Source organism: Furipterus horrens, unplaced genomic scaffold (genome assembly GCF_987537825.1).
Source record: "Furipterus horrens unplaced genomic scaffold, mFurHor1.1.pri manual_scaffold_7, whole genome shotgun sequence".
NCBI classification, from domain to species: domain Eukaryota; kingdom Metazoa; phylum Chordata; class Mammalia; order Chiroptera; family Furipteridae; genus Furipterus; species Furipterus horrens.
The window spans coordinates 118,570,736-118,582,923 of record NW_028327177.1 but is presented as its reverse complement, the minus strand read 5'-3'; the positions used below and the strand labels follow the sequence as shown (position 1 = coordinate 118,582,923).

The 12,188-nt window shown below is 44.4% G+C and overlaps 1 protein-coding gene across 4 annotated transcripts in view; it reads left to right on the top strand.

Moving 5' to 3' along the window:
- Positions 1–12,188, top strand: part of TBC1D5 (TBC1 domain family member 5) — a 463,871-nt gene that overhangs the window by 442,068 nt on the left and 9,615 nt on the right. For all 4 annotated transcript variants that reach the window (XM_090284379.1, XM_090284381.1, XM_090284378.1 and 1 more), the window contains 2 exons: positions 8,710–8,789; positions 9,606–9,761. In XM_090284379.1, the coding sequence (XP_090140505.1) occupies positions 8,710–8,789; positions 9,606–9,761 (236 nt within the window). The remainder of the gene's footprint in view (positions 1–8,709; positions 8,790–9,605; positions 9,762–12,188) is intronic.

Here is a 12,188-nt window from a genome sequence, read left to right as displayed (position 1 = left end):
AGAGTCCTCTATAGAAAGATCCTGGGAGAAATGCAGATTCTTATTTAATGGGTCTGGTGGGGGGTCTGGAGTTCTGCATTTCAATGGCCCCCCCAGTGACCTGATGCTACTGGCCTATGAAAGACTAGAAGCAGCAAGGAACAAGAGAACTTAAAATTATTTGGGCACAATTCAATGTATTCCTAACCCCACCCTTAAGGCACATGAGCAGCTAAAGTCTGTGGGCAGAGAACTCACAACCTCCCCAGGCACTCGGATGCAGCCTTCATTCTGAAATTCAGTTCTTTTTTCAGCCATTCTGGACTTGTTCTACTCTAGTTATAGTCCGCTGCCCGCACTGGTTTTCTTATCAGAAGACTTTGAACAGTTGGTCAGCATCTTCCTTGTACCAACCTTGTATCTATTTAGAAAAACTTAGCAAACCATACACCGTCTTCTCTTTTTCCGGGCTAAGACATCTGTACCTCAGGAGAGACCATCCATCTTTCATCATTATATTTTCATTTTCTGTCTCTCTCCCATTTCCCCACATGCTCTTCCACAGAAGAGTCCAAATTTTTTTCTCTTTCTTAAACTGTATGACCACATGGCCTGTTTTCACCTCTCCATACCAGGCTGCCTCTCCAAGTCCTCCAATCCCTGTCCTCTCCAGTTAAGGACAAAAGATGTGGCCAGCACAAGCATCTCAAGCTGAGCCTAAGATCTTGTGGGTAGCAGGAGGAGAAGTCCAAGAAAAGAAGGCCTAGGTCCATTTTTAAATCCCAATTGAGGAGTGGCACTTAACTTTCACTAGACCCTTATATCAGCAAAACATTATGGCCTGAAATTTACAAATATATATATATATATATATATATATATATATATATATATATATATATATTCGTCGTCGTCGGCAGCCGTCCGTCTCGAGAGACGATGGTGTAGCTTCTTAAGTGTCTATCTGCACCTACGAGAATGGCTGTGCAGTCCGACTCGGGAGTGACACGGCATCTGTCTCCTCCCGTGTTGAATCGACATCTTGCGATGACGCTGGAGTGTCCTCTCCAGTGGAGCTGAAGCTACAGAGCCTGGGCAGGGTGATATGGAGGGTCTGCTGTTGCCCATGCAGCAGACCCCCCCTCTCTTCGCAGCTGAAGGGTCCAAGGGAAAGACGGAGTCAATACAGCTTGGCTTCAGGTGTGCCACAGGAGTTGCCGGTGTTGACTACAACGTCAAACCGCCTTAGGGACTCCGGCTCCGGATTTTCTGTCGGGGTTTACTCCCTTAGCCTTTCCCCAGAAGAGGTATGCCGCAAGGCAGCGGAGGTTTTTTGGAGTCAGAGTTTTCCTTCTCTGATGTACCCTGACTGGAAGATCGAACCAGCGACACTTAGCTCGCAGGCCGACGCTCAATCCACTGAGCTAAACCAGCCAGGGCAAATATATATATATATATATATTCATCTTAAACCCAGTTCAAAAGGTCTCATTTGACTAAATGATTTTACTCTGAGGAGTCATGCTCTGGCACTCTGGATGGCAGGGTGGTAAACCCTGTGAGAATAATATACCAAACAGTAGAGATCAGTGATTATTTGGAACTCTATGTTAACTACACTCAATTTACTTAAGAGAACTGTTGGCCTGAGACTTTTCTTCTTTTTTTAAAATTGATTTTAGAGAGAGGGGAAGGTTGAGAGAGAAAGAGAGATTTGTTGTTGTTCCTCATATTTATACATTAATTGATTGATTCTTGTATGTGCCCTGACAAGCGATGGAACCTGCAACCTTGATGTATCCGAACGACACTAACCAGCTGAGCTACCTGGCCAGGGCCAGAAGACTATTCATAAGAGTAATTCATGCATTTGCCTAGCCTCCCTTGGATTTCCCTAAGTGATGCTTCTTTCCCTGTGCTGAATTTAGGATTTTCAGCCATTCTGGCAGCTGGATACAAAATGGGACGCTTGATCATACTTTTTTTGGTAATTTTTTTGTTTTTTAAGAAAAAACTGAGCATGAAATGCCTGCCTCAGTCAGTACTTGGCTCTTTACAGACCATAAATGAATGTTGTTTCCCTTTACCTCCTCCTACAACTTCTCAATCCAGATCTGGCTGACCATGTTAGTATCCCTTAATTCTTCATCAGAAAACTATCTCACCTACATTTGTTTCTCAGAGATAAAAATCATCCCTAATGCTGCTGGGAAAGCCTCTCACATTGGTCATTCAGCCAATACTTAACCAAGCACCTGCTCTCTGATATAAGAATAGGTTCTGGGAGAAGTAGATAGCAGGTAGGGTGAAGTGGAAGAGTGATAATCTAAAATTGAATTCAATATACTTGAAAAAGGTGAGTAAAACTTTAAAAAAGGGAGAGAGAGCAGAAGAGAATATACCTCATCAGAAATACCAGAAGTGACACATAGCTTCACATGAGGCAAACCAAGGTCCTCCCAGAACACCAGTGATCTCAGAAACATTGACAGGGACAGGTGGGGCTCTCAAGTAAAAGAGATATAATGAGCAGAGCACCACATTTGAATCCAAATGACCTCGGGACCCGTTTTGCCACATAGAACTGTGCAGTTTCAGGAAACTTAGTCTTTGAGCCTCATCTATGCACTACAGTTCCAAGAGTAAAAGATGAGAGTCCAACAGGGGTGTTGGAGAGAGTCCAACAGTAGATGCTCTCAGAGGGAAAACTGTTAATAGGAAGCTGATGCTTGAATGCAGTTTTAAGACCAGAAGGGATGTGATGTTATAAGGAGAAGGGGAGGGCCATCTAGAAGGGGAATGGCATTTGCGCAGACACACAGAGGCACTCTGTGTTAAAGGGATGAGTTTGATGTCTACCGTCTTCTCATAAGCCTGCCTTCTCCCAAGCTCTGGACAACTGCAGACACACTCTGGGACCAGAAATCCCAGTGATCCAGCCAAAGTGAATAGTGACAAATGACAGGTCTGCCCCCTCCCCCTGATTAATGGCTACCTCTTCAACCATTCCCACTCTGATCATTCATGTGACCCAGGGTCAACCCTACATGTGACCCCTCTGTTTTGTAACAACCTACATATTTCTTCTTCTTCTTTAGAGTCTGGGACAGTCCTTATATGAGGTTGTCAGAGGTCAGGATAACTAAATCTCTCCCAGGGATGAGAGAGCAGAATCCATCTATCTGGTTTTTAAGGTATTGGAGAAGGGAAAAAAGCACTAAGAATAATAGTGATAGTGAGGTAGTATGTTAGAAGTGGATCTCTTTGATTATCTCATCTAGTCTTCCAAAACAGCCCTGTGAGGTAGGTGCTGTTCCCATCTTACTGCCACACAGATCACAGCACAAGGCCATCAAAGCCCACGTCTGATGCTAGTGCCAGAGCCCCTGCAGGTCTGGTCAAAGTGACTGGGCATTCTGTTTTGCATGTAGGTGACTTCCTGTTTCTGTCTGGCCATCAAATAAAGGGCACTAGCATCTCAAAGCAGTCGAGATGCTGTGCCTCTTCAGACCTCTGGCCCCTCCGTCACTGCCGTACACATCACTGTGGAGAGAGGCACCAGATGCAGGTGGTCAGGAAGGAATTTCATCCTAGCTCTGCCACTTCCAGTCATGAGACTGCGAATAACAGGTGTGGCATTTCTGGGCCTGGCTTCCTTTTTCTGTACGAAGATGATTGTCCTACTCTAGAATGGTTGTTGGGATGCTCAGATGAGGGAATGTGGCCATGTGGAAATGAAAGCTGCTGGGTCCTGAGCTTCTGCAGTGGGCAAGGCATGGTGCTCATGCATGTATTCTTCACATTAGTTCTAGGAGGGAGGTTCTGTTATTGCCCATCAGGCACCACAAGGAGGTAAAGTGACTTGCCCAGTTCCACCTGCACTAGAGATAGGTGTTGGTTCTGTTTGTCACCTTTCCAGTACCCCTCCTAATGAATATAGGCCTACGTTAACCTTCTGTACCAGCCACTTAAATAAAAACACGTTTATTCTAGTTTTGAGGAAATAAGGCTTTTAAGAAATTGAAATGGTAGTTTGTGTGCCATTCCCATTACCCTTTAGAGTTAGCGATCTATTTTGTGGCAATGACGTTTCATTAAAATAGTGGGGTCACCATGGGATTATGTTTATGATATTTTTGTGTAGTTTCCACAGAAGTGGTTAGTTATGTGAGATTTTCCCCTTTAGTCTCAATGCTCCAACATTTATGATATATAATACTTAAATAGAAGGAGATTATAAAGAACGTGATGTTCCTGCTACACAGAAACAAAAAGAAAGAGCCTTTATATCGTAATTTATTCTGCTTATTTCTATAAAGAAAAATGTGCGTTATGTTGGAAATTTAAACATTTCACATTTCTGCCTTTAATATTTTAAAGCATGAAATGGCATCATTATGTTCTATTTTTACATGCAAATGCAACTTACTTAAAGCAGATTTGTTACTGAGAGGTCGTATATTAACAGCCTGTTCATAAATGCTACCTTAAATCACCATATAGTGGAACTGGTTAGGCAAAGGATTTGCATAGACAGCACTGAGTAAAATGAAAATTCTTGTATTCAAAACATTTAGTAGCCCCTGAAGACGCCGTTTTGTTTTACTTTGGATTTCTATACTCTGGATTTCTTACAGTAAGGCTAGTCAGCTTAGTTGCTTATAGCAGAGGCTTTTCCTTAAAATTAAATGAACATTTTATGTGTACATGGGTTTTCAGGGGAGACGGTCCTGGTTTTCATAAGATTCTAAAAAGTGGTCTTTGACCCCATCCAAAAAATAAGGTCTAAGGATTTTTGGCTGAGGGTACAGTGCTGATGATGCCAAGGCTCTGGGCTCTCTGCACCCCGCTCCCCCTCCGAACCTCCACCAGCCCACCCCGGGTATGCTCTTGGCCGGCCATGTGGCACACAGGCCAGAGCCAGCCTGGAACCTGAATCACAGTCTGTATGCAGGAGAGGATTGGTGGGGCTGCCTTGGTCCCCCTTCAGGATGATTTTCATCCTGTGTCACAGGTGGTGTGGCTGCTGTACTGTGTCCAGTAGTGTTGCTGCCAAATTTATGTCCACCTGGAGCCTGTGAATTTGGCCTTATTTGGAAGTAGAGTCTTTATAGATGTAATCAAGTTGAGATGAGGTCATGCTGGATTTGGGTAGGCCCTAATCCAATGACAGATGTCCTTCTATAAAGAGGGAAATTTGGGCACAGACACAGAGGGAGAATCCCATGTGATGATGGAGACAAAGCCAAGGAAACCAAGGACTGTGGACAACTTCCACAAGCTGGAAAAGGCCAACACCTTGACTTTGGACTTACAGCTCCACAGATACATTTATGAATAATTTTTTCTTATTTTTAAACTATCCAGTTTGTGGTACCTTGAAACTAAAATAGCTGCTAATAACAGAAATGTAAAAAAAAAAAACAGTAAATAAACTAATCAGTAGGTTATTTTTTCTTAACTAGAAGAAGCCCAGGGGTAGGAATTCTGAGCAGGTATCACAGCTCCAAGGTGGGCCCAGTGTGGCAGGCTCCTGGCTTTCTGCCCACAGTCCTGAAGGTGAGCCTCATCTGCATGTTTGCAAGGTGACTTGTGGAGCTCCTGCCAGCACTTTAGTCAGCAAAAGTGGGGAGAGTACAGGCCCAAACGGTGCAACCTGAGTCAGTCCCCCAAGAGGACCTTTCTGGTAGCTTCATACAGGGACTTCTCTTACACCTCATTGGCCGGCACTGTGTCACATGACCAACCATGGCAGAAAGGGAAGGTGCGCACAGTGCTGCCCTAATAAAATTTGGGACATGTTGGTGAGGAAGGGGTGAGGCTCTGCCACCTCTATAGACCCAAGAGACAGTGTAGTCATGAGGATCTAGGCTTGTTGGCTGCTCTTCTCTTATCAAGAGAACACCTGAGGAGAGTGGCCTTTAGAACAGGGAGCATTATTCCCACTTAGGCCTGTAATGAAACGGAAGCCTTGTTCCATCTTCTCAGTACAGTAGTCCCTCTCTGTGTCACGGTTCACTTATCGCAGCCTCACTGTATCACAGGATTATTAAAAATATTATACTTAATTATTTATCGCGGGTTTTTCGCTATATCGTGGGATTTTGCGGTACTGTATACATATGTTGTTAAAGTTACGTAGGTTTAAGAGTGTAGAATATGTTTAAGAGCATAACTAGTGTTTATGAAAGTGTGGAAAAGGTTAATAAGGGAGTGGGAAATGTTAATAAGGGACTAGGAACGGTTTATAAGTGTGTGGGAAGGGTTTATAAAGCCTTAATATATATATAAATACTAAAATAAATGTAAGGTTCCTACTTCGCGGATTTTCACCTATCGCGGGGGGTCTAGAACATAATACCCGCGGTAAGTGAGGGAATACTGTACACTCCTGCCTTCTGCCTTCACCACTGTAGCCTGTGACCCTAAATGCCTTTGGTCCTTATTGCTATGGGCCCCACCATTACAGTGGGGGCAGGAGCTAGGCAATTTAGCCCAATGCTTTGGCTTCCACAGCAGACTATCGAAGTGACAGGCAAGAGTCGTCACATTTATTTTTTTCAGATTTCCTCTTTTCCTGGCCCTCTGATCTGCTGGTTTAGCCTCCAGAGGCCTCCCCCTCCCCGTAGTTCCTTGGACCCAGGAAGGCCCCCATGGTCCCTACAGACGTCCTAGTATACCTGCATCCGTTGGTTGAGCTTCCTTCCAGGGTCTGGCCCTGCTGACACAGCAGTCACTGGGAAATCTATCCCACCTTCAGCTCAAGGGAGAGCACCCACTGCTTTACCAAACTACCCAGCTGCTGGGTGCCCCGTGGCTCCAGGCTGCCCTCAGGCCCCCAGAGCTCTGCTTTAAACCACAGCAGGCACAGAAACGGGAGTAACCTTTCTCAGTCCTCTGAAAGGCCTGCAGAGCGGCTCCTTGTGAATGTTCTGCAGTTGGTTGTCATTAACGTGTTGTTGAGTGGATTCTGTGTGTTCTTTTATTGAGAGAGAACAAATTGTTACAGGCTTTTACGGAAACCAAAAACACTCGCTCTCTAATTATATCTATTATTCCCTTCCCATTCATCTTGCTTTCTTGTTTTGAAGCAGGCCTTTCTATTTGTCAGAAACGACAGTCACATTTTCTGAATAAATAAAAGCTGCTGTTTTTCTGCTCAGTCTGTAAGAGGACTTTTCAAACTTATTCTTAGTGAAGATTCTAATAAATTTTCGAGCTGGACTCAGTTGATGGTATCAGTCCTTGCCTTGCCCCTTCCTGGAAATGCTGTTTGGAAATATTTAGAATAACAGTGTTTTGAAATGCAAGTTCCAGGAGTGTTTTTCCATGTTTGACCATTCATTCAGTTAGTCAGTAAATACTCATTGTGTACTTGAAATGCGCCAGGCACGGTCCTAAAGGCTGGAAGCTTATGTCCTACTGCGGAAGATGGACAATAAATAAACCAGCAAATGCACATGATAATGTCAGATGGTGACTTATTATCAGTATAGTAAAAGAGACGATTCAGTAGAGACTGGAGGGTGCCCCGGGCTACTTTAGTCTGGGTGGGCAGGAAGACTGCTCTGAGAAGGCAGCACTGGGGCAGCAAATTGAACAAAGAGGAGGAGCCGGCCTGCAGGGATTTGGGGACAGGACCTCCAGGCCCAGGGAACAGTGCACTGGCTCTGTCTCTCCCACTGGCTGCACAAAGCAAGCAAGAAGGGGTACATAGCTCTGGTGGCTGTTGGGGGCACACATGGAACTAAGGAGGCCAGAGGAGAGAATGGGACAACTTCATGAGTGGGTGGCTAAGAATGTGGCTGTAAGGCCTTACAAATGGGGCATTTTTTAAGGCCACAAAAAATAAGAAAGCAGATGTTAATGGAGGGTGAGCCTGTTCATTGAAGTGATTCTCAAAGTGGCTCCTCTTGCACACCTTCTGCAAAGCCCCAGGGGACAGGGCTTTTGCTCCTCCCTCTGAGCTATCCTGAGAATCCTGCGTCAGGAAGCTGTCACTGGTAGGGCTGTGTGCATCCACAGGCAGGTAGGGGAAGACTGAAGACCACGGCATGTTTAACTTCTCGAGGGCAACTTGGTGTGATGCTGAGCCTGATGGGCAGAGCTGGCTGGGCGGACCCCTCAGACTGGGTCTGGACAAAAGGACTTCTCAGGTTGAGAAACAGCTCCTGTGAAGACCCTGGGCCGCACCCTGCGGACTCTGTAGGCGTTACTGCCTGATGGCAACCTGTAGTGCCACAAGTTTGTCCTTTCATTTTCACCATTATGTTGAATTGAAAATATGCTTCACTGTTTAAATCCTACAAGGCAGGGTCTTGATTAATGTCAGTCACCTGGGAGGAACTGGTCTCTAGAGAGTGAGGTGAATTAACATCATTGAACGACGAGGCCATGGAGGAGGCCCAGGCTGAAACCCTTCCCCTGGGAGGCTGGCTGAGTGCCCCAGGCTGTTCACCACATGGTAGGTCAGCAAAGAGCTGCCTGGTCTCTCTGTGGAAGCGGAGACATATCTGTCATCACAAGCACGCATCTGTGTGATGTTGGTGGGAAGGCCGCGCATACCAAGCCCAGCACGCCCTTCTCCTGCAGTTTGGCAGGGCATCCTTGGTGGGAATAGTTACTGTGAAATTTGGCAGAAAAATTCCCAAGGTTGTCTGAAGTTAGGTGTGGCAGCAGATAAGTTATACTCAGAGCTTTAGTTATAAGATATCATTCTTCTGTTTTCAGTAAACATTCAAGATGTGATATTACAAGAAAATTTGGAAAAAGAAGATCAAATTCTGGTTTCCCTGGCAGGATTAAAACAGGTATGTCCATTTATCTGACGTGGTGTCCCACTGGCTCCCCTGAGAGTGCCTGTTGCGGAGGGCACCCCAGGGCATGGACTCCCATGGCAGTAGAGCTACATCCCTTCAGCCCCTCAGACAGAACCCCTCCTGAATCTCTGCCTCCTTGTACCCCTTGCTGTTTCTGGTGATCATGTATGACTAACCTACAGCCCAAACTGGTTTTCCATTTCCCACCCCTGCCCCTTCCTCTTACCAAACCCTTTCTCTTTCTCACCCAAAGCTGGTGCCGTGAGGTCCAGCGTCATATTCAATCATATCCATAAACACCAACGTCCTTGGAGCACCAGTCATAAACACTACCTACGACAGGCCTCTGACCCTCAAGGGCTGCATTTCAGTGACCCTTATGACCCTTAAATGGCCACACAGGCCAGAAATGTCAATGAAAACTGTGTGCTGCTCTATAATGTCTGCCTGTGTTATTACCACTCAGCTCGGGTGGAACACTTTGGAGCCTAGGGCCATTCAAGGGGTTGGCTGCACAGGCAGATGGTGCTTCCTGCCTTACGTTAACTGCCAAGGATGTGATACCCATGTCTGACCCTGTGAGAACCTGGCCTCTGAGACTCTTAAATTGTCCTTGATCATTAACAAGTCAATGGCTTTGATAGAATTAGATTTTTCTCTGCTATTTCTTTCTTATGGTAAAACATTAATTATCTGTACTATAAAAAATTGTCAATGATAAGTCTAGTTTAAATATATTAGAGATTTAGCTAGCATTTAAAAATGAACTCATTTATCTTTTTCATTTATTTTCTTCTTTGAAAATAGATCAAAGACATTCTAAAAGGTTCCCTGCGTTTCAACCAGAGCCAGCTGGAAGCTGAGGAGAATGAGCAGATCACCATCTCGGACGACCACTACTGCTCCAGTGGTCAGGGCCAAGGCCAAGGCCAGAGGGACCAGATGCCTGGGGCCCCCAAGCAGGTACAGGAGCTCTGATGAGCTGTGTCACATTCACAGGGGAGCAGCTACATGAATTCTTCAAAGTTATAAATAACAAAAATCTTACTGAAGGAATACCAGGTGTGAAGTTCAACCATAAAATACCGCAAGTGGCCTGAGCCAGGGTTGCTGCATATCACTGTGCAGATTCTGTACTCCAGTGCCCTAGGGCGGGGCCATTCGCTATGATAGTAATTAGACAAGTGTCTCCTGGTTTTGTGCAGCACACAACCTACACACCTTTACTCAGGGACCTTCTGCCAATCCCGTTGTGTGGTGTGAGGAAGCCAGATCTCTGCCTCGATTACTGGTCACTTGGCTTCAGCTGATGCCTCCTAGCCCCTTTTGCACGGGAAGCACTGCCTGTGCCTTCTTGGTGCTGTCGTGGGTGTAGTTCACTTGGCTAGAACCGCTTTTGCCTCAGTTGGGAAGGACTTCTCATTAATGCCCATCCTCCAAAGCAGCGAGATCTATAAACTTTTCATGTAAAGGGCCAGAAAATAAGTATTTTAGGATTTGCAGGCCACGAATGGTCTCTGTCACCTATTTCTTTTAATATTTGGTGTGTTGGTTTGTTTATTTATTTGTTTGCTGTTTTTTTTTTTAACAACTCTTTAAAAATGTATAAGCCATTCGCAGCTTGAGAGCCACACAGGCTGGATTTGGCCCACAGGTTGTATGTGCTGACCCTGCTGTCAGGTATCAGCCTTGTGTATAATTTATTCTAACATAAAATCACGGAATTGTCCAGTTAGAAAAGATCTAAGAAGTTTCTCATGCGCTGAGTCCTGCCTGCTTGTTTCACCCGAGAGAAAATGAAGGCCAAAGAGGCACACAGCCCACCAGACGTTGTGTGCAGACCCTGTCACAATGCAGGACACGTCCTGCCCCCCACGCTGCCCCACTGCGAGTTATCTGATAGGACTGAGAATCCCCAAAAATATCCCTTTTGAATGGTTCACAGAGTCTCATCTTAAAAAATGAACATTAGCAAAATCTCATCATCTAAGTCACTTTCTCAAAAATTAGCATCCAGATGTTTGTAAGTTATTTTATTTATGATTTTTAAAAAAACAAAATGATTTTTTAGAATCACTAAAAACAGGTGTTTTTAGTTTTAAGAGTACTCTTCAAGAAGCGCAAACCCTGTGTGGTCAAGTTCATCGAAGTTTCCTTGGAGCACTTGTGAGTCGCATTTTTAGCCACATGAATACATTAAAATTGCAGATGTAACTTGATTAGCTCCTCCTAATTCTCCCTCCCTGCACAGATGTTTAATTTTTTAATAATCATTTACTCAAATATTGTTGAGCCGTGTCCACTTTTATTTTTTTTTTTTTTTTTTTTTTTTTTTTGGTTTTTCAATTACAGTTATCCCCTTTTCCCCCAATTTCTCTCCCCCACCCAGCCCACCCCCTCTCCCGCAATCATATCCCTCCCCGTTGTCTATGTCCATGAGTCTTTTATACAGGCTCTTTAATTAAACCCTTCCCTTACTTATCCCCCTTCTCTCCCTCTCCCCTCCCCCCTATTGACTTCTATTCTGCTCTTTGTTCTATTTAGTTCCTTTGTTTGTGTTGTTCTTTAGTTTCCTGTATTAGGTGATATCATATGGTATTTTTCTTTCTTTGCCTGGCTTATTTCACTAAGCATAATTCTCTCTAGTTCCATCCATGTTGTTGCAAATGGTAGGAGTTCCTTCTTTCTTTCTGCTACATAGTATTCCATTGTGTAAATGTACCACAGTTTTTTGATCCACTCATCTACAGATGGGCACTTAGGTTGTTTCCAGCACTTAGCTATTGTAAACAGTGCTGCTATGAACATAGGAGTGCATAAGTTCTTTTGAATTGGTGTTTCAAGATTCTTCGGGTATAATCCTAGTAGTGGAGTCGCTGGTTCAAAAGGCAGTTACATTTTTAATCTTTTGAGGTAATTCCATACTGTTCTCCATAGTGGCTGCACCAGTCTGCATTCCCACCAACAGTGCAGTAGGGTTCCCGTTTCTCCACATCCTCGCCAGCACTTGTTGCTTGTTGATTTGTTGATGATGGCCATTCTGACTGGTGTAAGGTGGTATCTCATTGTGGTTTTTATTTGCATCTCCCTGATGGCTAATGATGTTGAGCATTTTTTCATGTGTCTATGGACCTTCTGTATGTCCTCTTCGGAGAAGTGTTTGTTCAGGTCCCTTGCCCATTTTTTAATTGGGTTGTTTGTTTTCTTGATGTTGAGTCGTATCAGCTCTTTATATATTTTGGAAATCAGTCCCCTGTCTGTGATGTCATTGGCAAATATGTTTTCCCATATGGTTGGTTTCCTTTTCATTTTGCTGATGTTTTCTTTTGCTGAGCAGAAACTCTTCAGTTTGATGTAATCCCATTTATTTATTTTTTCCTTTATTTCTCT